Consider the following 26,176-nt stretch of genomic DNA (forward strand, 5'->3'; position numbering starts at 1 on the left):
ACTGCATGAGCACGTTCAACAGTCTTGTTTATCTGCCTGGCTTCCTCATTACTAGCCAACATTTTTCAAGTCTTGGGTAAAGTGGTTTGCAGTGGGTCTCCAGCTGAGCTCCCTAAACACTTTCCATTCCCTTGATTCCTGGCCCCAAGGTCCTGGAAAAGCATCAGGAAAACTCAGCAGTTATAATTTACAGTAACAGTTGAATGCATAGCCAGTTAACAGCATTAGCTAAACACGAGTGTAACAACAGTCCTGGAGGTGGTACTGTAAAACCCAAGCTACTGTATGCACAGATAGTGTTTTGTAATACTAATTTGATGTTGAGCCTGTGTCTGACCAAGGGCGTAGCAAGGCTACACCACTGCCCTGCTGAAGCAGATGACATTTCCTCCAACACTCTCAGCCTTCAGTTCCAGTAGCCAGAGTTTTTTTTCCTACTCACTAGAACCTGTTGCCAAATGTATTGGCAAAGCACTGATACCCTGCAGTCCTAGAGAAGGTATGGCAGACCCAGCGAGATAAATACACAGTATCACCTTCCCCCTCCCTCTCCCCTCTTTCTCAGGGTTAGCCTGTCCTGAAGTGTGTTAATACAAAGACTGATGCTTAAAAAGGAGAAGTGTGTCAGTGCCTATATTGGAATTCACAAATTACTCAAGATCCTCTTGAGAACTTGAGTTAAGAATGCACCTGTAATGACAATTATTGCATTTTTCTCTTTGGCTTTCAAACCTGCATCTAGTTTATCCTCAGCAGATGGCCTCAGCTATGGGCACACTGTTTGGGGGAAATAAGCAATTCCTTTTCAGCAGGTAAGATGATAGGTTTAGGTTTCTAAGCCTGTAGCTCAACTAATAACTTCTGACCTTGAGGGCTACTGTGGTTCTGACTACAACACAACCCTGTTGACCTGAAAGCCAAAATCCACTGTACCCTGCAAAAAATGTCTCCTGATAAATGGCAGAGTTGTGCCTGGGTATTAAACCAAGAATCCATGCAAAGCATGGCTGCGATTCTGTCAGTTTTTCAAATTCAAAGCTGCATACTCAGGTCAACCAAGTGAGTCAGCTGACAAAGCTTTTCGTGCCATTTTTTTACTGAACTAAAGCCAGGAAGATGAAGGAAACTAACCCATAGTATTAGAGGCAGTTTCTCCTCATTCCTGAGTGAGGGGACTCTTTGCTAAAAGCATGCACACTGACACCATTATTAAGGAAGTACATGTCAATATATAGTCTCCAGCTTTTATCCTTTATTAAGAACACAGCAAAGAAGGCAACATTAGACACACGCACAGTGTGTCACATCCATTCCATCCACAGCACTCGCACACGCATACACACAGCCTTAAAAAAGTGTCTGTGATAAGGAACATAGTATAAAGGTTGTGATCTTTATCTCTAAGCCCCTGAGCTTCTCCTTATAGTTAGGTGAAAAGGCAATGAACAAGTCTTTCCTTGCTCTGTAAGTGCTTTGTGCAACAATGTCTGTAGAGGTCATAAACAAGTCTTTTTGGGAGGAGCAACACAACACCAGTGTCTTTACTCCTGTATTCTCAGTCTCTCATCACTGCTTTTGCACCAAGTCATTTCCAGTTCTGTGGAGCCGCCACAGTCAGACAGAATCAGTCCTGCAGATCCCAAATGAAATGCCTTCCCCTCCTCCTCCTCCAGAGATGTCACCGTGGTGATACTGTGGGACTAGAGAAGTTACCAGAATGTCGTGGGGACTGAAGAGGCACCGATGGAGAACTGGGAGACAGTTTCCTTGGACTGCATAGGTCACCATTGTGCAGCTTCCACAGAAGTTCTTCATTTTCCATGGAGAGACGTTTGTTTACTTTGGACTCTTTCTCTAGGGACTCCTGTAAGACTGCCTGCTCTGTAGAAAGCTGCCTGTGAATGCAAGAGTCACATCAGAACACAGAAACCAATTTGGAGGCTACAATGTTGAACCTGAATGTCAAAGAAAAGTTTGAAATCACATAAACTCCTGTTTGGCTTCTACATTGCTGGCAACTAAATTACTTCCTGAAAATGAGGATTTTACATGTTCTCATCCATGTTGGATTTAAATTGGCAGCTTGCAGAAAGCAAAAAAAAAAAGTCCCAATCAGAAACTTTCCTAAAGACCAGATAAAGCATCAAAGTGTGAAGTTTTTCCTGTGAATACTAAAGGATGCTTTAGATGGCTGTGTCTGGTGGCAGCCTCAGCTCAACATAGAAGCTGCATTTCTTTATCTTCCTTCAAACTGGAAGAGTTTGCCCATCCATTTAATAGCTGAAGTTAGGAGAACCTCAGGACCATTTTACTTATGTTAATATTGCTAAGTAACACACACATACACTGGAGTTTTCACTATCTACATTGGCAACTTAAGGGACAAGTCACTCAGCTGAAGTGCTTGTAAGTAAAACCAGGTTTAGCTTACAAGTCAGTAATAAAAGAGCCCGTCTATAATAAGATGGTATTTCTGAGTTGCTTTATCATCCCTGAAATATACTGAGCACCTTTACACCCTTACAGTGGTCTGCTCCTGCTTGTTCTTGTCCATAGGAACACACATTTGTAGAGATACAAGTAGGGAAGAAAGGGGCTTGTTCTACAGAGTACTACAAAATCCCAATCACTAATATATACACAGAATTTTCCTTCTTGTCACAGAACACCTTCCCCTGGTTCATAAGAACATCTAAAAGCCCACATTTTTCACCTTGAAAGCTCCATGTGTTTGTCCATCCGAGCTTTTAATTCTTCATTTTCTTGCTGAACCTTATTCAACTTCTCCATCAAAATTGTGTTGTTCTCCAGCTTAGGAAAAAAAAAAAAGGTCACAGTTAAAACCCATACATGTACCTAATCAAAATACTGACTGAGCTGCCACAGGCAATCATATTCAAGTTTGCAGACATTGCTACAATGGAGCAAAAACCTGGGGTAACACGAGACTATCACAGGCTGTGCTTCTGTATCAGTCAAGCAGATCCTACTTACTTGATCCTTGCATAACACTGGCACTTTGCCACCTGTGCTACTGGATACCAACAAAGGAGGACTGGATAAGGGATCTGCCAGTTAACCAGCACACTCTGGTAACTTCTGCTAGTGACAGGGAGCAGTTTCAGAAGCTGCTGCAGACAGAAAACTGTCTAGAAATAACATTAACAATGACAAATTCAAGAGCTCTCCTATGTAAACAGCTCTTCCTGTTGCTCTCTTTATTCCACTTCATTGCTGCAAGATGTTCTCAAAGGTTAATGAAAAACTGATAAAATTTTTGGATGCTCAGAGTTCTATACTGTGTGTCATAGAAGATGAAGGTCTATAGTACTTTACTAGCAGTTGTAGACCAGAGCAACATAGGATACTGTACAAAACTGAACAACTGATATTAATGTATTCCTTTGTATCCAAGCCTCTTTCTGTACCTCATCATAACATCTTGCTTAAGAATTACAACAGTGTTCAAAGGCCCCACCCAGGACAAGGACCCTGTCCTGCCAGAAATAAGAGCATGCTATGTAATTACAAACTTGGTCCTCAAATTTGCATTTTCATGTGGAATTATGCACAGCCAGGAGCAAATCCACACAGCCAAACAAGTAGACTAGAGACAACAGCTAAAACGATTGACCTCAACTAATCAACTCTACATTAAAATATTTATTCCATCCCATATTTGATCCCTTCTTGTTCAATTAGGATGATTTCCATGGTAATGCCTTCCTGAAAATGCACTTGAGCGTCTGTAAGAATCAAGCAAACATAGAAGGCAAGGGTTGGTTTTGTTTGGAACATAGAGAGGGAAGAGGAAAGGAAATGTGGAAGAGACTCCCAGATAACCCCACATTGCTTATCAATAGTTTATACAAATCAGTAGTTGCCTTAAGAGCTTATAAGGTCATTTACAGCATCCAGGGATCCTTTGCCCCCCCTTTGCTTCACAGCCTAATGCAGATATAATTGTACCTGCCATGTGTCATGTCCCATCATCATTTCATGTTTCCTTTTAAACAAAAAGGATTAATTCTTGCATGTAGGTCTGACCAGCCCAAGTTCATAACCAGAATATAACTCAAGAGATATGGTCCAAGCCAGCCAGACCCCAAGGAAAACTCACGAGTTTTTCCATCTTCATTAGCTTTATATCCTGCTCATGGAGTTTCTCGTTCTTGATCTCCAACACTGCTTTCAAACTTTCCAGCTCCTGTTCCAGATACATGATCTGTGGGTGTTTCTGAAAGATTTCCACAGAGTTTTTGCTTAGTACTCTGAATTTCAGGAATTTAAATGTTTCTCTGCTATTTAGCAAGAAAATACAGTAACAGTTACTTCGCTATAAGTGAAATCAAATCAGTGTCAAATAATAACAAAAAAAAAAGACCTGACACCACCTTCTTCTCTGATTTTGTCTTCTGTAGGTGGATGGCTGCAGTTTTCTTTCAAAGCTGTTCAGAAAACACTTTGTGCACAAATGTGAAAACCCCTGTGAGTCAAAGGCAGGCACTAAACCTATCACAGCAAAACTTGTTTTGCAGGGTGCCCAAAGGCTCCCTTTGGGGCTAGGAGCTCAAAATTTATTTCATATTACTCATAACCCATCCCAAGAGGTAATTAGAGTAGGCATCTGAAGGGTTTTCAGATGCTAGGGTAGTTCAAAAGGCACCAGAAATTTAAAGCTATGAACTGGGACTGTAGCTCACTGTCACTGTTTTGAATCTGAAGGTAGCTGGTTCATGAGCAGAAATTGTAAATTTTTGCTTTTACATTCTTCATAAAGCCAAGTAATGCAATTGCACATAAAATCTTGCACAAGTACATCCATGACTTATCTTCTACCACAGTAAGTTAGGACGACAATTTTTTTCCTCCTCCTTTTTTTGTGGTTTTCCAGGAGGTGGAGGGGAGAACAGGAAGGGGTTAGGGCTGGCTCATCAGATGTGGTTCCTCAGGGACCTCTTTTCCAGAGGAAGGAACCATTTAAACACTGCAGAGTAAAATGTACTCTCTTCTTTTCAAAGGCAAAGTCACAGGCAAAAATAAGGAGAAATAAAGCAACTCCCAGTCCGTTTCCAGGTAATTGAGTGGAACACAAACAGAAACCAATTAATTATTAAATGTGTTGTGTAACGAAGTTTGTTTAAAAACAAACAAAACTTGTTTTAGCACATTTAGGTAGGAATACTGGTGTGCCACATTGAGCAAGAGCTTCACTGCCACATCAGAAACCTAAAATTCAGTGGGCAATGCCTGCAGTTTTGGGGAGCACAGTGCCATGAGGACACAGCCAGTGCATTTCACAGGTAACGAGGGCCTCATCACCTACACCTTTCATTCTCCTCTCTGTCTGGACTGTGGCAGTGGTTCATGTTTAGTTTCTAGTTTTGAACTTGTGAGGGTAGATGTGCTGTGCTGCCTCAGAGAAGGAGGCAATTTGAGCTTCATTCCACCCTTTTGTGGCTTTACATGGCATCTAGGAACTGGTGAGAGAAGTCATCCTGAAAAATATAATGCAGCTAACAGAACTTCAAAATGCCATTTTTTTTCTTTCCCTTCTCTGCCCCAGTGTCTTAAGATGTCTTTTTACAGTTAAATCTGAGTAACCACAATAGCTACTCATGTAGAACACAGAGCCAGATAAAAAGACTGAAGGGCCCACATTACATTTTATAAAAAAAGCTGGAAATATCAAGTGACACTACCCTAAACAACTCTGGGAGAATTAGTAATACACGTCTTCAATGGGCTAATGGGAATTCTGAGAGAGCACAATTTGTGTTCAGTAGTCACAGTATATTAGAAGAATATACTGGGTCAAACCACTGTTTTTCCATAGGGAAATCTCATGCTTATGATGTGCCTTAGACTGTCAGGATGCAAAAGGCATTTGCAGCTCTGTAAAGGGATTGACAATTGCTTCTTTACATTAAGCATCCAAGGATGCCTGTGGAACGCAGCTCAAACACCCAAGTGCAGTGTACAATGTTTGCTTTTGTATCAGCTCTCCCAACCACAGCACCATTTTGTGGCCACAGATTGTTCTTGTGGGAGCTCTGTCCTGCCACTAGAATAACAACCAATAAGGAAGAAAAAAATTAAATTCCAGTAAAAATCTGGGCAACTTCCACTAGAAGCATCCTCAGCACTTTCTCTCTGTGGGATAAGCAACACTACCAATATTCCAGTTATTATAAGACAACCAGAAAGATAAGCACCTTTGTGCTTAACCCTCCCAGTGCACGAGGGAGTTTTTTCCTGCACTGAGAGGGTTGGTTTTTGTTCTGCTGACTTTCCTCCTAAGGCTGCTCCTGGGTTAGAAATGTGTTCTAAGAGGTTTTTCATACACTGGGGGAAAAAAAAAAAGTTTATTTGAAGGATAAATCAGCAACAAGTATGAATCAGTGTTTGAGCAAGTGCACTGAAGACTCAAGTACATAAAGGGAGTCTTGTAATATAAGCCACACTGATCCATCATCCACTGATCCACCATCAGAACATCTATTGACTGTCTAGAAGAAAGCTATGGTACAACTTTTGTGTACATGTAGGTCTCTAATTAGGCTGTAACTTACACCACAGACTTAGATAGTCAACAGCTTTTTAGATTTATAATGGTAAGGTTAATACGCAACATTGTAGTGACTGATAAAAACTTAATAAGCACGGGAGCCCTCAGGCTTGATTGCAAACCTTTCATATTATGTGATAAAATAAACCCAGGCTTACAAAATGCATACATTTGCATTACTTTTGAAAATAAAGACTTACAAGATTGGCTTTTTCTTTGGCTATTTGTTTTTGCTTTTCCAGTTCCAACTTCTCACTCAGAGCATCATTTTCGCATTTTAATTCATCGATTTTTTTCTGAAATTAAAAGGCATGGTATAGTTACACCAAGAATTCAGGGCACATCTCCAAACTATCTTTTCAGTTTTAGAATGTTGCAATGACCCCAACCCTTAACAAACCTGTAGCAATTCCTGCTTCTCTTTAAAAGAATCTTCAAGTGATTTCTTTTCAGATTCATGGGTACTCTTGAGCTCTGCAACAAATAATTTTTGCAGGTTTTTAATACTGCGTGAGACATGAAATTTCTTTCTGAAATGCAGCATGAGAAGGCAGCCAGGACACACAGATGCAGAGTCAATAACAACATGGAAAGAACATTTATCATCAACCAATCCAAAGCATGTACAAAATATCAGCTTTGCTGCTGTTTCAGATTTGTTGATTGCCCCCTCACATTCATTTCATTAGCTGACAGCTTGTCAGTTCTGAAATCTACACGCAACACAAGTGGACGAACTGAGCACAAGATCTATATATGAAAAAAGCTGAGTTTCTGACTGGAAACAGCAAAAATTCGAACATTGTCTTCCAAAAACTTCTAGAAAAACATTTCCCTTCCCACTTTGGAGATGCCACACAGAGGACTTTGCTCTGGGATTGCAGTGGAATTGTCACCGTTCTATCATGACACAGAAGTATCATTGGAAACTTTGCTATCAAGTGGAGTTGAAGGCAAGAATGGAAATCATCATCAGTTAAATCACTCAGATGCAATGCCTTTTAAAACTGAGCACACACACACACACACACACACCCCTGCTTGAAAAACCACCTTTGCTCCAGTACCCTGTAAACAGAATGTAATATTTCCCAACATTGCCATGTCAGTTTGGAAAGCACTACTAGTTATCCTCAATTTACATTCTGAGGTGCTCCATATAGTAACAGGTGGGTGGAAGTTATTACTCCACCAAAAACCTTAGATTCTGAAGGCAGACTGTAATTCATCTTTTACTGAGTCATATCCACTCTTAAACACTTTTACAAGTGTCCTTCAACTACAATCATGCTTTTTCCTTTGTTTAAAATGAGACTTGTTCAGTTCCAAATGAAGGAATTCAGCCAATGTTTTTTAAAATGGCTGACCATCAAGAATAATGAAATGGTCATACTGATGAATAAATTTGAAATATTTTTGTTCATGACTAACAGTTCTATAGCACATGCACTTGAATGCAAAATACTTGCCTGAAAAAGAGGATTCATACTCCTTTTTCAGCTCGTGTACTTTTTCTGAGTGCCTGTTTTCAAGTTCCAACTTAAAGTTTTCATGTGCGACATTTAAGTTGTCCACCTGCAATAAGACAGCATGATTTTCACCTCCCCTTACACGTCAAACCTTGTTTAAAATGCTCTTCTAACTGGTTTATGCAGTACGTCCAGTTCAATAGTCCAGGTAGCACCTAACAGATGGTCACAGGAAAAGCTAAGCCATGTACAACACTTAACAGATGAGAATGATGCCTTATATATTACTGCTAGCAACAGGATGATGTACCCATCTGTCACATGCAAGGCACTGTTGCAAAGCAAGACCACAGGCCAGATGTGAAAAAAGGCCAGTTATAAATCTTGAAACTTGAACTGCCTTAAAGAAGCCAGTGGAGCTCCAGAAATCATTGAAGCTTGCAGAACACAAGCAGTCTTCACCATGTTTAAACACAAGCTTAAGATCTGAGCAGCTTAATGTAGAAATATTTTAGTTGCATAGTAGACTTTCACATTAGATAAAATAGCTCCATTATTAACAAGACACAGGATTCTCTGAAGGTTCATTTATAGCAGAAAGCAGTTGCTAAAGAACATTTCTACTTCAAGCATCACAAACCTGCTCCTGGAGTTGCGCTTTGTACTTCTCAGCTTCTTCAATGCAGGTACTTTGGAGTTTCTCACATTCTGCAGTATAAAACTGCTTAAGCCTCTCCTCCAGATCAGCTAAATCATTCTGATGTTGCTGGTTTAGCTTTTGCAAAAATCCTTCATGAGCAACTTGTAGTTCATTCCTATCTCTCTCAAATTTCTCACAAGCTGCAGAAGTGGTTGCTGAAGCAGTCAGAAGAAAAAAGGGAAAAAAGTAATTGGATCAAGTTCAATGCTAATTACACCACCTTCATTACAGCTGTTTAAGATAGTGAACACTGCACAGCAACACAGTTACACTAATATAAATTATCTATGACAGGAGCACCACCTCCAAGGACACATGGAATGCATTTAGAAAGCACAAGCATGACAGTTTGCATGACACAGAAGAACAGATGTCTCATGAGACACTGGAGTGCTCCAATAAAAAAATTAATTTGCCCTGCTATTTCACCTAATCTGATCCCATTTCAGTAGCATATTCGTCATGAGTACTTCACGTTTTGGTATGTAAACCACTTAGCTAAATTTGAAAGTCGTGACATTCTGAAGTCCATCCCTTCAACATGTCACTCACACTCAGATGTGCAGCAGAGAAGGAATTACAGCCTAGTGTGGACTGCCCAAGACAGAACTGCCATCTGAAATGTGCTGTTAGTATGTGTATGCCCAAGGTATTTAAATATGCAAGATAGAGAATAGTGTCAGGCAGAAAGTGCAAAACATTAAGAAAACAGAAATGCTGTGAGTTATCTTCACATTCATACTAACTAGCACAGGTCAGCAAAGTCAACTGTCCAGGTTTGCCTCCAGGGCAAGCCAGGACTTAGCAACTTGTACTTTTGAGTTTGAAAACCATCACTGGCAACTCCAGCCAGCCAGGCCCAAATAGGGTGAGTAATTTTTCTATTGTTAATATGACTGGAACAAGCATCTTGTGCAGTTACAGCTCCACTCAAAGCCTGGAAGAGAGGTGAAACAGGACCTTTAGCACAAGCCTGTGCTCACTGACCATAGGTAAAACTGCTTCTATACAGACTCCAGTGCTTTGGTTTTAAGTAGATTAGTTAGATGAGTGTCTACTAAAATGTTAACTTATCTTGAACCAAATACAAGAGAAGTCATGCATAATACACTTTACAGCAGCTTGGCACACTGCCCTAACTGTACAAATATAAACTCCATGTAAAAACATAGGAAGGTTCAATGATTTTTATAAGGCAGTACAGGAAATTCTCATCACAACCCAGTTTCAGACTTAAGATATATAAACTTCAGTATCTTTAAGGTCCAATTTGCAAAGCAGTACTGGGCTTGGCTCTAAGGAAAGCAGCCTGCCCAGGCTACTACATGTGTGTTAGATTCCCTCTTGCTATAGCTTATCAGGAGCAAGTAACTCAATGAATGATACTTGCACTATCTTTTAAGGACACCACATGGAAGTCTTGACCATGCTGCCATCACCTGGAAGCTGAAGTTGAACTGGAAAGAGTATGACTGAGCTTTACTGCATGTTAATCAAGCTGTGTCTGTACCTGAACTGGTTTTAACAGCAGGTTTAACTCTGCACCAGGCCTGTGTGAAAAGTCTGCTGATAAGGACAGATTTAAGCCAAGCTCTTCATCCCGTGACAGGCAACGATGCAACTAAAGGCTCAGCTGAAACACACCACAACATTCTCTGCAACCCAAGCAGTTTTCACATTTTCCTGGACTTTCCATACCACCAGCATGAAATACATTTCCCCTATCTTTATTCCTTGCACAGACTTCTATTATAACTGCTTCCTTTGGGGGGAAAAAACCCCAAACAAACAGAAAGGAAAAATTCAGTCATGCTTCCTTTACTTTGCATCGGTGTAATGTTATTAAAACTATAAGCTTGTATTGTCATTTTTGGGGGAAAGAAGCATCCCACATAGGGGACATTATTTTATAATGCAGAAGAACAGGCAGCAGTCCACACAGAGACATTAAGCAGTCACTCAGTATAGATCTGACCATCTATAGCAGAGTAAGAAGGGCAGGCAACTCTTGCTGAGAGGCTGGCAACTCACACCTCAACACTTCCTTAAAACAAAGCGTCAGTTTTTTATTTTTAAAGCCAAAGCCATTAATTTGCTCCCATTTAGCTAAAAGAACGTGTTGCCTATCTTTGTCCTATCTTTAAATGTCAGCACACAGAACTACAGACGATGCAAAACACTTTAGAAAAAAGCAAATAGCAAACCACACCTTTGTCAAAGAAAACAGACACTCCAGCTCTTGTTCAGCCAGTTTGCAATTCAGATTTATGAGAATCATGTTAAAGGCGAACAAGAACTTACAGAACTTTTATTAGCAGTTTAACATTGCATTACCTTCAAGGTCATGTCTGGCCTCCCCAAAGCTGGAGGCTGCTATGCTTCCCCGTGGATGGCAAACCTGATTTGAATCCTTGCCATCCAAACCAGAAGCAGAACCACCCACACCACCAGTGAGCTCCCAGTATCATGGTAGCGCAATAAACTCTGAGTATGCTGTTTCAGCCAAAACACTGACTGAAGAATTATTGATTTGAAATTATGACAAGTCCTGTAACCAAAACTTGTTCCCAAACTCAAGATGCAAGTGTCTGAACCAAGTATTTTGCATAGCCCTATCCATATCCAGACTGTTTTGTTTCAAGAAAGGGGCAAGCCATGAAAAAGGCAATTAGTTCCTTAATTTGGCCAGTCATCCACTGCAAGAGGATGCTGCAAAACTCTGATTACAGCCACTCAAGAGTTTTCCCACAGAACTGGTACTTAATTCTGAAGAAAAAAATTTCTAACTGGAACATGTTCTCTTCACATGTGCACAGGAAATCTCTATTTCTCATCCATTTCAGAGACACTTGAAGTGCATGGCTTCAGAGATTTTGTACATAACTACTGTGATTCCTTTCCCTTCTTAAAGTGCTTCTTTCTGCAATTCCACATCTTCATTATGCCAGGAACTGTAAAAGACCACAAACCTTAACCACGGAAACAAGAGAAGACAAACAGTCCAACAGCATTTGAGAGAAAAGTCAAGCCAGAGATGAAAAGCTGTGCTATCCATTTGTCCATTAAGTTTGTTCAGTCTTCCCTGTAATATTAATAGTTTTAAACTTTAAAAGCATATAGTATGGTGTACATGGCAGCCAGAAGCAAGATTTACTTCTTTATTCAAATAGCAAAGCCATGAATAAGTTTCCCCCACTTGGTTGTCTCAGCCTCTCCTCCCAGTCATACAACACTGTCTCATCCAATATTACTGCAACAGGGAGCAAGACTCATCTGCATTTTTAGGTTTCTTAACACCTCTTTATGACAAATGAAGAGCCTGGTTCTTTTGGGCAGAACCACAAGCTCCAGCAATCACAGGAAGTTTGAGATTTGGAAACAGTTTATCTTCAGAATCAGAAATATGGCTTTTGATATGGAAATAGCATTCATCTGTGGTAGTTAACTGAGGCCACTTGCATCTTGGGTATTTAATTGCACAGCTCTCTGTGTGTCAGAACACACACACACACACAAAAAAAAACCCATGCAAAACAGAAGTCCGGTTCTGGGACACGTGGCAACTCCCATCAGCTCTGCAAATAGCAGTGGATCCAAACAATATGAACAAGTAACAGCAGCTGAAGCAGAAAACTACAAAAGTTGCCTTAAGATTCCCCATTAAATCTAAGTACTTCAGTAAAAGTAGCTAAGAGGTAAGACCTTACAATTATGCAGCATCAGCTTTCTACAGTTGGTTTTTTTTCCTATAATAAAACAATTCATCATCCAATTCAGTCCTTATGGCTAAAATGCTTGCATAAACACATTTTTCAACTTATATTCCTCTACAAGTCACCATAACCATAGGTCTAAGATAAAAGATAATTGGCTGGGTTTTCTAAAAACCTACACTTAGTTGTTTTGGGAAAAAAACAACAGTTATATTAATAAAATTGTTTAAGTTGCTCACTGGTCTAGTTATAATTTATGAAAAGCCATTATACTGTCTGACATTTTGAAACAGAAGTCACTAGGACAGTACACTAGCAGCTTTCTAATGGATGTGGGGGATGTAAAAGGAGGATCATTACCAGAAAACATCAAGTATTTAGCACTGTGTTATGTCACAGCACATAGAAGTATTGCTCTTTGTACTTCACATTGCAAGATCTATTCTATATATTCTGTTGATCAATAAATCTACTGTAGACATGAAGGCTCATTTAATTCTCCATAGAGTATTTTTTGCCAAAAACTGTATCTAAAAAGTAATTCATGGTTTTGGCATATTCTCAATACTAGAACTTCTTGTACCCAAATATGACCAAATTTCCCTTGGTGTTACTTCTATACTGAGACCCATGATATAGCACATTATTTCACATTTTTGTACCTGAACAAGTTGAAATGAGGCAGACAGACTGAAAAGCATGTTTTAAGCTACATTTTAGTGGATATCGTTTAATCCATACATGAAGCATTCATTTACCTGCTAGGATCTAAGTTCCTGTCCTCTACTGCTGCAAACACTCCAGTGTCAGCAGACAAGCAAGCATACAGCTCGTGACAAGTGAGACCCTGCCCCAAGTAACTTACAGAAAATTCAAGCTACAATTAAATATTTTTAAGGATCACCAAAATGAGAAAACCAAATCACATTCACTCTATCCATCTGTAACACACGTCCTTTTATCTCAACACCCAAAACATACTAAAGGTCATTCATTAAGAAAAATTATCATGAAGATATTTTTAAGAAAATACTGTTTATCAATGGCAATGCAGCAAATGGAGGGGAGAGAGAGGGGCTGGGTGTTTTGTTGTACAGGATGCACAGAAGCCTCTCCAACACACTGAAAAAGGCTCAGGGATGGCAATTTTCAAAGGGCCAAGGCAGGCATGGGCTGACTCAGCTCTGCACCTGCTGTTTGGTAGCAGAACTGAGCTGGATCACATCCAGCACTGTTGCAAAGAGGCTCTGAAATAATCTGAAGCACAATTAATTAAGATGAGTTGTTTATACCGCTGAAGAAATATGCAGCTCTCGCAATTTCTACTTACATAATTAAACAGGTAACTAGAAATAATTTACACACGAGCTTGCATCTTAATAAGAAGGGAAAGAGGTGACAAATGGGGCCTCTGTACCTGCTCCAGGCTCCTAGAATCCAAGCATTTAGATTCAAACCACAAAATTTAGTCTTTGTGGCTGGAGATGTTACAGAAAGACAAGTTCAAAACCTAACTGCTAATGAATTTCAACACCTTTAGGAAAGTCCATCCCAAACACATCATCATTGCTAACCCCACCCTTGCACACATTTCCACCTACTGAGAGCAGAACCCAGGAACCACCTTCCTCAGGTTCTGCACAGCCACATGGTCACTGCATGAGGTGGGTTCTGGGATCATAATACATATTTAAATCATTTAAGAAAAAGGTGTTTTGGTAGAAAGGGTCATACAGAATAAACCAGATAAACTGATAATTTGACAACAAGCCAATCTGGATTTGCAAGATAAATATAAGAGCTTGGGAACAAACACAGTTGATCTTTAAGGCAAGACATTGAGAAGTCCAAAGTATGCAGAGTTCAAGCTGCAGGAAACTTCACGTTCTTTTCAAACACAACAAGATGCAGTGCTCAGACTGCTGGGTCACCCATCTCCTCTTAACTAGACTGGTACCAAACTGCAAACCAACAGGAATGAAAAAACATTTCAGCCTGGAACTCCACAAAACAAGTACACATGTCCACATGGGCAAAGTAAGATTCAAACTATACTTCACTTTCTTAGCCAATCTGTGCCTAAATTATGCTGTAGATCAAAATTTCCAGCACTGACATCAAAATAGTCTATGGAAAGCTTAAGATCATTTAACAGTGGCAACAGAAAGCTGATTAGCAGGTATGGATTTAAACAGGTTATTGTCAGCCAAAGCTACTGTTGCAAAGAATGCTTTTCTCACACCTTGTCAACAGATGAGGTCTGGCTGGCTTAATTTATTTGTGAACCTTATTAAAAACCTAAATAATAATAAATTTAAAAGCTAGGTAGAATTTGAAGACCTGTGCAGTCTCATTTCTGTGACTACCTCCACTCCTTTTACACACCCAGAACAGAAGCACTGACAGCCTAAATGTGAGATGTAGTTAAGGCACAGGAGCTGCATGAAGATAAAATGCATCACTGCAACCATGGCCTGGAAACTTTACCAAGGGAAGTGACCCCAGGGCTGCCACTCAGATACTCCTGCAGAGCTGACCCAGTAAGATCAGCTCTGTGAGGAGAACAGCTGATGACCTCGTCCAGCAGCAATCCCGCCAGCATCCCCAGCTGACAGCTCTGTGCACTCGTGGATCACAGATCTGTCAAGCTCAGTTGCATTTGAACTTTTTTCTATTTATCAACCTACTGAATTACATATTCTTGCAATAAGAGTCCCACATATGAGCTCAGCAGGCTGTTAATCAAAACAGAAACTGAAGTTTACAGGAAGCTCATTTAAGAATGAGGCACCCTTAGAAAGAACTAAGCTAAAAAAAAAAAAAAAAAAAAACAAAACACAACACAACAACAACAACAACAACAAAAAAACCCACCAAAAAAACCAAACCCAAACTTGCAACCAACCCAAAAAAAAGGGTAATTGGCAAAAGTGCTGGCTAGCTTTTGGTCTGCCCATTTCAGATGAACAAACATAGTACCCTAGGCTGATAAAGGAAAAAGAATACTGAAGAAGCAGACACATGGAAGACCAGCAAGCTTCTTCCTCTAACAGCAATCCTTCTGAAATAATTTTCATGATAAGGTAAACAAATGGGATTTTACCCAGAATTTATGTAGATAAAGAAAGAAACAAAATTAGTTTATAATATTTATGACATGCTTTGTAGAAATGCAAGAAGCCCATTTCTACACTAATACTCCAGTTCTGTTGTCACTTTAGGGTGAGAGAAGTGCCAGCTGCAGCTGATCGGAGACACAACCCTCCTCCTTGCTGCTCCTTTCCCTCGCTCTGCTCTGCCACTGGTGCTCCTTCAGCCCCAAGCTGAGCCAGGCCAGGAAGCTTTGGTAAAACAGCACTTCAAGCCACTGGTTTTCAGCTGGCTTAGGTCCCCAGGCAGCCCACAGAACGGCTCATTGCATGGCTGCCCAGGCAGCAGTGCTGGCACAAGGCAGGACAGAGGGACACAAAGGACAGTCTCTTCTGAAGCCACCCCTACTGACACCTCCCCAGAACAACTGCAAAACTGCAATCCGGGTGTTCCATCAGTAGGAAAGTTATAGGACACAGCTTGACAGATGCCAGACTGCACTCCCAGCTTTTTAGTACTAACCTTCCAAGAAAGAAAGCACTACACATTTCTACAGTATCTTTGGTACTCTCATCGATCTCTTTACAGATGCAAAGCTTTCTCTGCATGTGATACTCCCTGTTCACATATCTGGAATTTTGTACAGCATTAAATAATACTCCTAGAAATCTGCCTTTTATGTAATCCTCTAAATTGGATGACAATAATAGTGACAACTGGAGAAGCTGCACTCTGTTGCTTCAGCTGAGGCAACAGGGAGACACTGCCCTCCCCACCACACTTCCAGCTCCTGAGCAGTTGCTGGGCAAGGACAGCCTTATTAACCAGTGCAAGAAAACAAATCTGAACATTAAATGCACTACCTGCATGTAACAAGACCTACGTACTGCACAAGTTTGGTTGAGACAATACTCAACTTCCAAAGCATGTGAAAATAAACATTTCCAACTTTTCAATAAGTGATGTATCTGGAACTACTCCACATGTATTCTGCTTTCAAAGCTTTTTTCTTTTTTAAAGGGGCTTCATCATAACACAAGTGCCCTTTTATAAAATACTAGCTTAACTTTCAAGTGCTACCAGTTTCAATCCAGTGACTCTTTGCAATGCACAAGATGATTCTGCTTTATGTTCAATAAATCACATGAAGTTAGCATTAAGTGCAGTTAAATCAATCTTCAAAGTTGGCAAGAGCAGCCCCTGTACATTATAGCTCAGTTTCATACTATAGCTGTCCACTAGGATGAGTTCAAAGACTTAATCTCATTAGCCTGATAGCATTTCCTCCTGTTAATTTTACACTCATTCACCTACAAGCCACTGTGGCAAAAAGCAGATGTTACAGAGCATGTTTTAGCTTTATATTTTTTTGCTAGCAAATCACAAGAAAACAGTGTACAAGTACGTTTCAAACAGAAGTATATATATACCCTGTCAGACATCCTCCCATTTTTAAGAAAGTGAGTGCTTTGGTCATCAGATGCATGTTTTGCGGAGGCCCCGCCAGGAGCAGTCAGATCAGTGCCAGGAATTCAGTGAACCCGGGGTCATGCTGTCAGAGCTCCAGAGAAATGCAGCAATTAAAGCATCTGAGCAGAATTCAGCCAGGGAATTAAATGACTGCCATTACAATACCAGGACATCTGTCTTTCTGCAGATATGCTTTGCTGCATTTTGTTTCTCATGAAGAATAGAATTAAAAAAAAAAATTAAAAAATTCTTACCTAGTTCTCCTCGAAGATTAACCAGTTCTTGAGATAAGTCTTCAACCTCATTCAGTGCTTCCTCTCCCTGAACAATAAAAAACACCAAACAAAACATTTGGTTACTAGTGATCTGAGCAGGGCACCTTCCAGTAATTAACTTACATGTGTTCTGCAGGAAAACAAGAGGCAGGAGCAAGAAGCCAAGATATGAATCACTTAGGATAACAGTTCTGCTGTTACAAAATACACAGATGTTCTTCTGTTGTTAAGGAAGTTATACTTTCAAACAAAGAGCAGCTTTTTCCAGGATAACACTGCAATTAAAATCCTACTTTGCAGCAATTAATTATGTATTTTATGAGGAGTGTAGCAACATAAGCCTCCAGAACAGCTGCCCTTGATAGCTGTCAAGGGCATAAAAGTACGGTTTGTCTTTGAAAGAGGCATCCATTAAGTATTTATCTTAAGCTTACTCAAACACAGACGCAAAAACTTCGCTAAATGCTCAGTCTTCCTTCCCTGAAGGAAACGAACAGCCCCGCTCAAAGTTGAACACGGCCCACCCCACCGCTGGCCGCTCTTCATTTTCAGACAGATGATGTTCCAGTTGCATCGTAACCCATCTGCGCTCAAAACAACCTGAAGCACCCATCTCTCCGGGAGCTGCGCCTCGGCCGAGCCCCTTGCCCCCCAGCCCCGCACCGGGGAAGGGCCCGGCCGGGTCAGAGCTGTGCGATCGGCACCTCAGGTGCGCAGCCCCCTGCTCCCCGCCAGCCCCCGCCCGGACCCCCGACACACACAGTAACGCCACGCAGAAACCAGGTACTACTTTACCTTCGCCGCAACACACTGAGAATAGGAGCAGGGTTTGGTGTTCAAGCCGCCCATCTTTCAGCTCCGGCAGACCCAAGCTCGCCCCGCCCCCGGCGCCCACCGAAGCCAGGCTGGGGGGGGGATTCTGCCAGCCGGACCGGACCGGGCCGGGCCGGCCCTCGCCTCCCCAGGTTACCCTGCTTCCGTGCCGATCGCTCCCGGCAGCGGCTGATACTGCAGCTTCTGCAATTGGCACAAGCAGCCAGCGATGACTTAAAGCCACAGCCCTGCTTTTATGAACAGGCGAGCCCCAGACGCGAGACCGATCGATCCCCGCCGCCTCAGACGGCAGCCGGACGGCGATGGTAATGCTGTCCTTCCCGGCAGGTGAGGGAGCGTTAGCTGGGCACCATGTCACAAAACCAAAGACCTTCGAGATTATCAAGTCCAACTGCTAACCCGGCACTGGCAAGTCCATCACTAAGCCATGTCTCCAAGCACCACTTCTAAATGCCCCCAGGGAACTTGGCTCCACCGCTTCCACGGGCAGTAAGGAAATTTTCTGCAGTATTTCACGAGTGTTTCCCTGTTGGCTCGCATTACCTCAGGAGCCCCTGGCTCCTCTCTGTATGGCTTCGAGTGTGCTGCAGTGTAGCCAGCACACCTCAGGGAACTGCCCGAGGGCCCTCCCTAGCACCCCGGCTCTCTAACCTCGGTGCGTCATCCCACAGCTCACCACAGGCAAGCCTGGTATTAGCCCCCTCCCCCTTCAAGTCTAGTTTAAAGCTCTGTCAATGAGCCCTATAAGTTCCTGAGCAAACACCCTTTTCCCTTCTTAAGAAAGGTGAATGCCATCTGATGGCAGCAGCCCAGGTGCTCTCTAGGCCATCCCATTATCACAAAAACCCAAAATTGTGGAGGTGACCACCATGCAGCGCTGTCTATGCTCAGGCTTACATTCACAGCCCCTGCCTACACAAAGAGATTGAAACACTTTGCTTCCCTTCAGCTAGGATACACCAGAGAATAAACAGTAACAATGCCCTGGCCGAAAAAATCACTATTTCCATTAGCTACTACACAACTGACCGCAGTAGATGGCTTTGAACTCTTACAGGGCTACACTTGACTTCCCTGGGGAAACCTCACCTTTACAGCAGCTTCTTTACCCCTATGGTCACACTTGCCACAGCCTGACCCCCAGGCTAATGCACTTGCTCACCAAGTCACATGGCTAAGAGGACCTGGTCCCAGAGGTGGGGAACACTCACCACATGCCTGTGGAACAAATAACAGAGTAAAACCACACCATTCTTAAGAAAAAACAGAGGGAATGAACACCTAGAAACCATGTTTGTGTATTAAGGTCTGACACAAGACTAATGAAAATGAGTACTTATTATGCTATGCACCCTGATGCAAGTTATATGCAAGTTATGGGAAATTGGTTTTGCAGACCTTCACTAGAAATATTTGTGATTTTTAACCTTGTATGAGAAACACCCCTTTATAATCCCTTCAGTTTAAGCAGTCTTAACAGTTATTTGGTCACTGACACACTGGTAGAGACATTAAGCAGCTGTGTTGCAGTTTTACATTAAGCACTCAGAGGCTTTTTACGCAGACAGTGAGCTAAGATTGAAAGCCACCACTCACCCTCCACAGTAAATTCTCAGGAGAGCAGAGAGCTGAGTTATTGACAGGGCTTCCCAAGCTCTTCCCTGCTCAGGAAGGAGAGCTGAGTCATCTCTCTCCTGTCCAATACCAGTTTGCACTACAGACACAGCATCCCACAATGAAATTGGGAATGCTGCAGTGAGGTATTTGTTGCATCCTAACATGCTGGAACACAATCACACAGTGGAATTGCAAGCAAGTTAACTACCAAAGCCCTCCTATTTTCATGCTGTGGGCTCCTGGTGGGAATTCACAAAACTCTTACAGTAATCTTGTCTGTTCCTAAATTAGTGTACACAGACACTTAAGATTTTTTTTTTCTTCTTTTTTTAATGTGTCCTCTCCCCTTGCTTTGCATATTCATTATTGACTCTAATTCTCAAACGATCATCCCCTGAATCTGCTTTCTTCCAGCCCTCTCTGTTAGTAAAACATCTCAATTTTTCTCCCCCAAACTTAATGGCTGGAACACACTGCAGACCCTTTGGAAACACTACTCGTTTTGGTTAGTGTTTCCAAAAGGCCTGCTTCACCATCCACACATTTTGTACCTGTTTCAGTTAAAGCAAGTTTATGAGAAACGGGCATATGACAGCCGAATATCACAGGCAGATACTAAAAACCCAAAATAAAGTAGAATACTAATTAACTAATTACTGCTTTTAAAATAAAAAGTTTCTAGATTTCTACTGCTCTTAAGCCCTTCTGCTTTTTACTGGTGATGTTTAACTTTGTGCCTCAAACTCCCGCTTGTTCGTTTGTAGTTTTTGCAAACCAAGAAATCCACACATTTGTATTATCACCTCCTGTTAAAGAATACATACAGAAGAAGCTAGCCAGAGAGACTACCAGTCTAAAAGAAGAAAAATAAGTTGTTCAAATGGTTAAGCAGCTACAAGACTGACTAGCAGTTCATCTGGCACACTTTTATCTAAGTTAAGAGAACTGAAGCCCCAGGTTTGGAGGTTTCCCCAAGAAAACATGGAAGTTTCAATAACTGAAATCTAAATGCAGTGAAATACCAAAGACCACTCGAATAATCCAATAAGGCTCATATCTTCAGTACTTAAAGACAGGTATGCATGTGCTTTGGGCTGAAACACTGAGCAACCTTCTAGTTTATGCTCTACAAGTTTTTAGTTAAAATCAACACCAGAAATTGAAAAAACAAAACCAAGTGGGAGCATACAAGATCAAGCCATTCTGATATTGTTCATTTATCCATGTAAACCTGGCAGTAGGGATCATCCCTGCGTAGTTGTCAGAGACTCACAGAGGGTATTAATACCAATTTAAAGCTGTTTCTGGCATAATTTATGACTTTATGCCACAATAATGTAGGATGACTTGGGCACCTATTTGTTCCATCTGAAAATACTCTGCCAAAAACATTCCCACTTCCATAAACATGGAAGCTGCAGGAAGGAGGGAGAATGGAGTTTGGGTGTAAAAGCTTTGCTGAAGGCAATATCAGGGCAGTACACCTCTGCTATCAGATGCTACAAAAAGCATCTGCAACATACAGGAGACTTTCTTATACTGTGCAGCATTAGGCAGCTAAAAACCCTTCACATTTTAAAATTTTGACGAGTACGGGGGGATATGTACTCCAGAGCAAGGACTTCAGAAGGTGAGGTATGGCCCACTATAACTGGATGGAAAAAGAAGAGGTTCAAGGTAGGGGACTGCAGAACACAGCAGAAATGACCAAGTCAGGGATGGAATAAATGACATTTGTAATTTATGTTTGTGTTACTGCTGACTTTGCAGACCAGTTACAGGCTTAAATGTATTTTTTCTGGCAACCAACTATTTTTGCTATAGTTTGAGTTTAAAACAGGTAAGACCACCCCAAGGTTATTTTAGATACAAATGAGTGTGAAGCAGCATCAACATCTCAAGAGTTTCCATTGCTCTGCTTTAAAAGAAAGAAGATCTACAAGAGTCCACATGCCAGAATGAACTAAAAGGGCATAAATAGGAAGCATATAAGCAACCAACCTTCCTGGTTATGTACCTGTAATCAAATCTTCACATGAGAAAGACACAAGATACCTCCAAGAGTTCACAATATGAGCAATTCTCCAGCTGGAATGGGTAGGTCCATATTCCACAGCTCCTTTGCAGCTCCCAAATCCAGGAGTATCCAGTTTTATGACAAACTAGCAACTTTTAGCTTCTTGAAAGAACCAATTTAGGTCTTCCAGAACAGTCCTGCTGTTGAGCAGGTGAGGTGGCCCAGATGTGGGAACCCTGTGCTGTGCCTGCAAGTCAAGGCTGTGAGAGCCACAGGTAGGCTGTACCTGACCAAAAAGTCCTGGATGCCTTTTGCAGGTTTTTCATCCATGATAAGAACTGCAAATCCTTCAACAGCTGCTCAATGTAAAAAAGCAAAACCATATCAGAAAACAGGTTTTGAGCACGTGTCTCCAAATAAGCTAACACCACCCATATGGTAGTAATTATTCACACATCACAGTTCAGACTTAAACAACCACCTCTTCTGGAAACAAAATTAGTACTCTTTTGGACTTGTATTAGAGAGTATGTATGAATGTACAAGACTGAATACTGAGAAGTTTCTTTATATACCAAAATATAGTGCATGTTGGGTTTTGTTTTTAATTTCAAGCAGCTATGTCACCCTAGTATCTAGGTGATAAGCTACCTATCACAGTTGCCTAGTTTAATGCCATGCAACAGATCACCTCCTCCAGGAGGCCCTGTAGCTTTTCAAAGTCCCTAGCAAGCTTCCATCTTTTAACAAAACCCTTTCACTCAATTTTTCATCCTCAAATTAGAATTTCCAGATCTCCCTCCAAACTGTACTCCTGGGAAGCATTATATCTTCCATCCATTAACAGGTTAAAAAGCAGCATTATGCATTGCCTGAACTGAAAGCTGTAGAGCACCAGTAGAAGGAAAGGTGCAAAGGAAACAGACAACACACTTCTAGGTCCAGAAATATCCTAAGGAATCAGGTCACATTGTGGCAAACATATAGCAACCATACTGTAATGTTTTCCTCTTAATACTGGGATGCAACATGGTCCCCACTACCCAGAGGTGGAAAAATGTCTGGAACAGTGCTGGTATCAAGCACCCCTCAGCACACAGGCTGGCAGCTCTGAGCCATACCCAAGGGCAGCAACTGCTGTACCTGTCACAGCAAAACTGGCAGGTGGAAACATCTCTGATCTGTAGCTCTGTAGATCACCCTTCTAGTTGTAGCAGCAAAATGCTTTGTAAATAATTTCAGGAGTCAAATCTTGAAGGAGGAGATCACTAAGTAATAAATATAAAAACATTATGATGCTTTTTTAAAAAGCATTTTATTAGACCAGACAAAATTTTGTTCTGAGTGGTTAAAACAAACTCATCAGCACAGCAAAGAACAGAAGCACTTAATTGTGCTTTACTGTCATATACATGGCCAAATTAATTTTATTCTGGGAAATGAAAGCCTGATTTTTGAAAGCCATTTGCTGTCAAACCACAAGCGCTTACTCCTGAGCACATTAAAAACCATAAATTATGGTGATTTGCAAGCACTCCTGTAACACGTGCTTAGACCTTACAGCAGATGAACTTTGTTTCTACAGAAGACCATAATTTGAGTGTTTTTAAATACTGTCTTGCTTGTCAACCAATCTCAGGAGATTCTCATATGAGGAGATTACCTACAAACAGATCTTTGGAAACTGGAGCCTAATCCATCCTTGTGCTGCACCATTCATGAGAAGATGACCATCATTCACTGACTGTAATGTAAAAACTGTGTCACATCTTTGCCTAAACTCTGTGTGTCACTCATCTGTCATCATTTACAGGCTGGAAGTAATTACAAAGGGGTGACAAAAGGGCCATTCACATCCGCTTTGCAGTATGACATTTGCTTTGATTATTTTGCTGTAGTCCTTATACTACAGTATTTCTACCAATCCCTGCCTCCTTTTCTGGTAAAAACTAAATCCTCTACATAAATCTTCTAAGTAGAATATTGAGCAATTTTAGAGTTTGTTTGGTTTTTTTTTTTTTTTTTAACTCCCCTCACCCAAATCAAAAACCCCTTGGAATGTCATTTCTTTCACATCACTCATATGAAAAAACAAGCTAAAAAAATAAGCCAAAGAAGTGGCAAAACCAACTGGGTTTACACACACTACTCCTTGTGTATTTTTTAAAGGAGAAGATCATTACTGCAATGAAGTGAAAATGTCATTAACAATTTCAAATCAATAAATACAGTGAAATGGCTACTTCCAAATTACTCTTGACCCTGCTGGTGCTATGCATTGCCTTCCTATCAAATGAAATAAGCAACCAGTTCTCACCTTTACTTAATTTACTTACAGAATTCAATAAAGCTTCAAAACACAACACTTACACTACTAGCTGACAGACACTCACTGTCATTTCTAATATTTTACTTCTCTCATTTGCTAGACATCTTTATGAAGGATCAGATGTTTTAGTCCCTGATGTTTAGTGTGTAAAACACTGAAGTAGAACCAGCCAGACAGGATTCCTATGAGTCACGCAATATTTAAGAATGATTGTATGTTTGCAAGCTCTTTATGCTTTTACAAACTTTAAATGGGATCTTATGTGCATATGGAATCTTTGTTTTCCCACTTAGAAGGGACGTCCACCTTCATGAAACAGCTTTACAAAGTTAAGTCCAGATGGAGTAATATGGGCTACTTGACCTCATTTCTCTCTAAGAGCCTGTTTTCTGTCCCACAGAATTTCTGAATTCCAATCTGAGTTTTCCCCAGTCAGACAGATTGCCTTCTTCCTTCTGTGTAAAAATTCTGAATTAAAAAAAATAAATCTACCCTATTTAAGCAATTACTTATTTGTCAGTATTTTATGAAGTTTTTGTTGCAGTTCCTCCTACCTCAGTGTAACACAGTTCCCAGCAGATACCATGCAGCTTCGAAGAGTTACAGTCACAACTTAAGCTCTCACATTTTAAAAATTACAATTATCTTTATAAAGAAAGTTCTTTGAGACATTAGAATATGAGATCCTACCCTTGAGCACAGTATTTTCTTTACATCATCTCAGTTTTAAAAGGCTGGTAAAAAAAGGCGATGATGATATTTCATCTTTCACTAATTGCTCCCTTAACTTGTGATTTTGTAACAGATGCATCAGTTTTGTACTGTTATTAATTCTGCATCTTGAAAAAAATCAAATTAGGAGAAATGAAAAGGCAGTCATGAGAATCAACATCTTCATAGAAGGCAACATAGATTGCCTGAAACACAAAGTTTTTGTCAGTCAAAGATATCTTTTCTCAAGACACCTTTTCCTAGGCTAAGAGTGCTACAGGACAGGATTCCCAAGTCTTTCTAGCTGTAACCAATTTTGAAACCAAATGTTTAAATGAAGCATCTTATGAAAAGTTATTTCCACCAGAGCCTAGTTTCACAGTAATTAATGGATTAAAATATTTTTCTGGATGTTATAGCTCTCAAATCTTCAGCCTGTTGCGAAAATCATTCTTGTCCATGAGCAGCCAAGTGTTCCATGGACTTTGAGAACCATTTGAAACTTCTTTGCTTTCCAAAAGCTACCTGTCAGATGCAAACTGCTATAAGCCTAGGTTTGCTTTAAAGGGGGAAGCTACTGTGTTATTACTCAAATACTCTCCTTTACCAAACAGAAAATAGTCAAACTGCTCAAATTCAAGGTATTATTTTCTGCTTGGGCTTTGTTTTGTTTTGTTTTTAAAGGTAAAGAAATACAAAGTTCATCTAAATTAAATATCCTTATTCCCTCTTGTAAAAAGATACATCCATATTTTTGGAAGCCAGATTTAAAGAACAGAAGTACGCATTGGAAGAAAAACCTCATGAGAACCAGCCAAGTTTGATGTTAATTCTAGAAAATCAAAACTATAAATTTAATGCTAAGGCAGTTGCTCTAAACAATACATCTGCTGATACGTTTTGGACTAACGCCAAAAATATTATTGTTCAAAAACTCTTCCTTTAACTATAAATGGCTTTGGATTTAGTGATGCAATGCATATTTCTGCTCCTTCAGCTACATATACATTTCTCATTTAATAAATATAAACATTTTCTGCTGACCTTCCATAAACTCCAGAGCAAATTTTTCCAAGACATATGTCCATGTAGTGCTAGATGGGAAGAAAACTCTGAAGTGCTAAAACATCCAAGAAAACTGGTATCTTGAGTCTTATAGTCATCCACATGTCAGGAAATGCCAGTTATAGTAGCTCATATTCTAATAAGTAATTTCTATTTCCACCTAAAAACACTGAAGTCAGCCACACAACTTGTAGCACATTACTTGTGTTGCTTCCTGTGTCACATTCCCAATTAGTGGTACCTACTTATTACTGTCAAGGCTTTATAAACTCTCAAATGGAATTTCCCTCTATGAAGGACACTTCTTGAAGGTGTCAC

General features: G+C 40.6%; 1 protein-coding gene across 5 annotated transcripts in view; it reads right to left on the reverse strand.

The window, feature by feature from the left end:
- Positions 1-1,230: 1,230 nt before the first annotated feature.
- Positions 1,231-26,176, reverse strand: part of MTUS1 (microtubule associated scaffold protein 1) — an 86,602-nt gene continuing 61,656 nt past the window's right edge. For 4 of the 5 annotated variants that reach the window (XM_030449707.1, XM_030449708.1, XM_030449705.1 and 1 more), the window contains 8 exons: positions 17,265-17,331; positions 8,678-8,892; positions 8,038-8,143; positions 6,969-7,042; positions 6,769-6,864; positions 4,121-4,237; positions 2,714-2,811; positions 1,231-1,895 (listed from right to left, as the gene is read on the reverse strand). In XM_030449707.1, coding sequence (XP_030305567.1) covers positions 1,679-1,895; positions 2,714-2,811; positions 4,121-4,237; positions 6,769-6,864; positions 6,969-7,042; positions 8,038-8,143; positions 8,678-8,892; positions 17,265-17,331 — 990 coding nt within the window. In that variant the 3' untranslated portion in view covers positions 1,231-1,678. Of the gene's footprint in view, positions 1,896-2,713; positions 2,812-4,120; positions 4,238-6,768; positions 6,865-6,968; positions 7,043-8,037; positions 8,144-8,677; positions 8,893-17,264; positions 17,332-18,080; positions 18,227-26,176 lie in introns of those variants that run through there. The other variant, XM_030449709.1, reaches the window with a different exon arrangement.

Source organism: Calypte anna, chromosome 4A (assembly GCF_003957555.1).
Source record: "Calypte anna isolate BGI_N300 chromosome 4A, bCalAnn1_v1.p, whole genome shotgun sequence".
Lineage (NCBI taxonomy): Eukaryota > Metazoa > Chordata > Aves > Apodiformes > Trochilidae > Calypte > Calypte anna.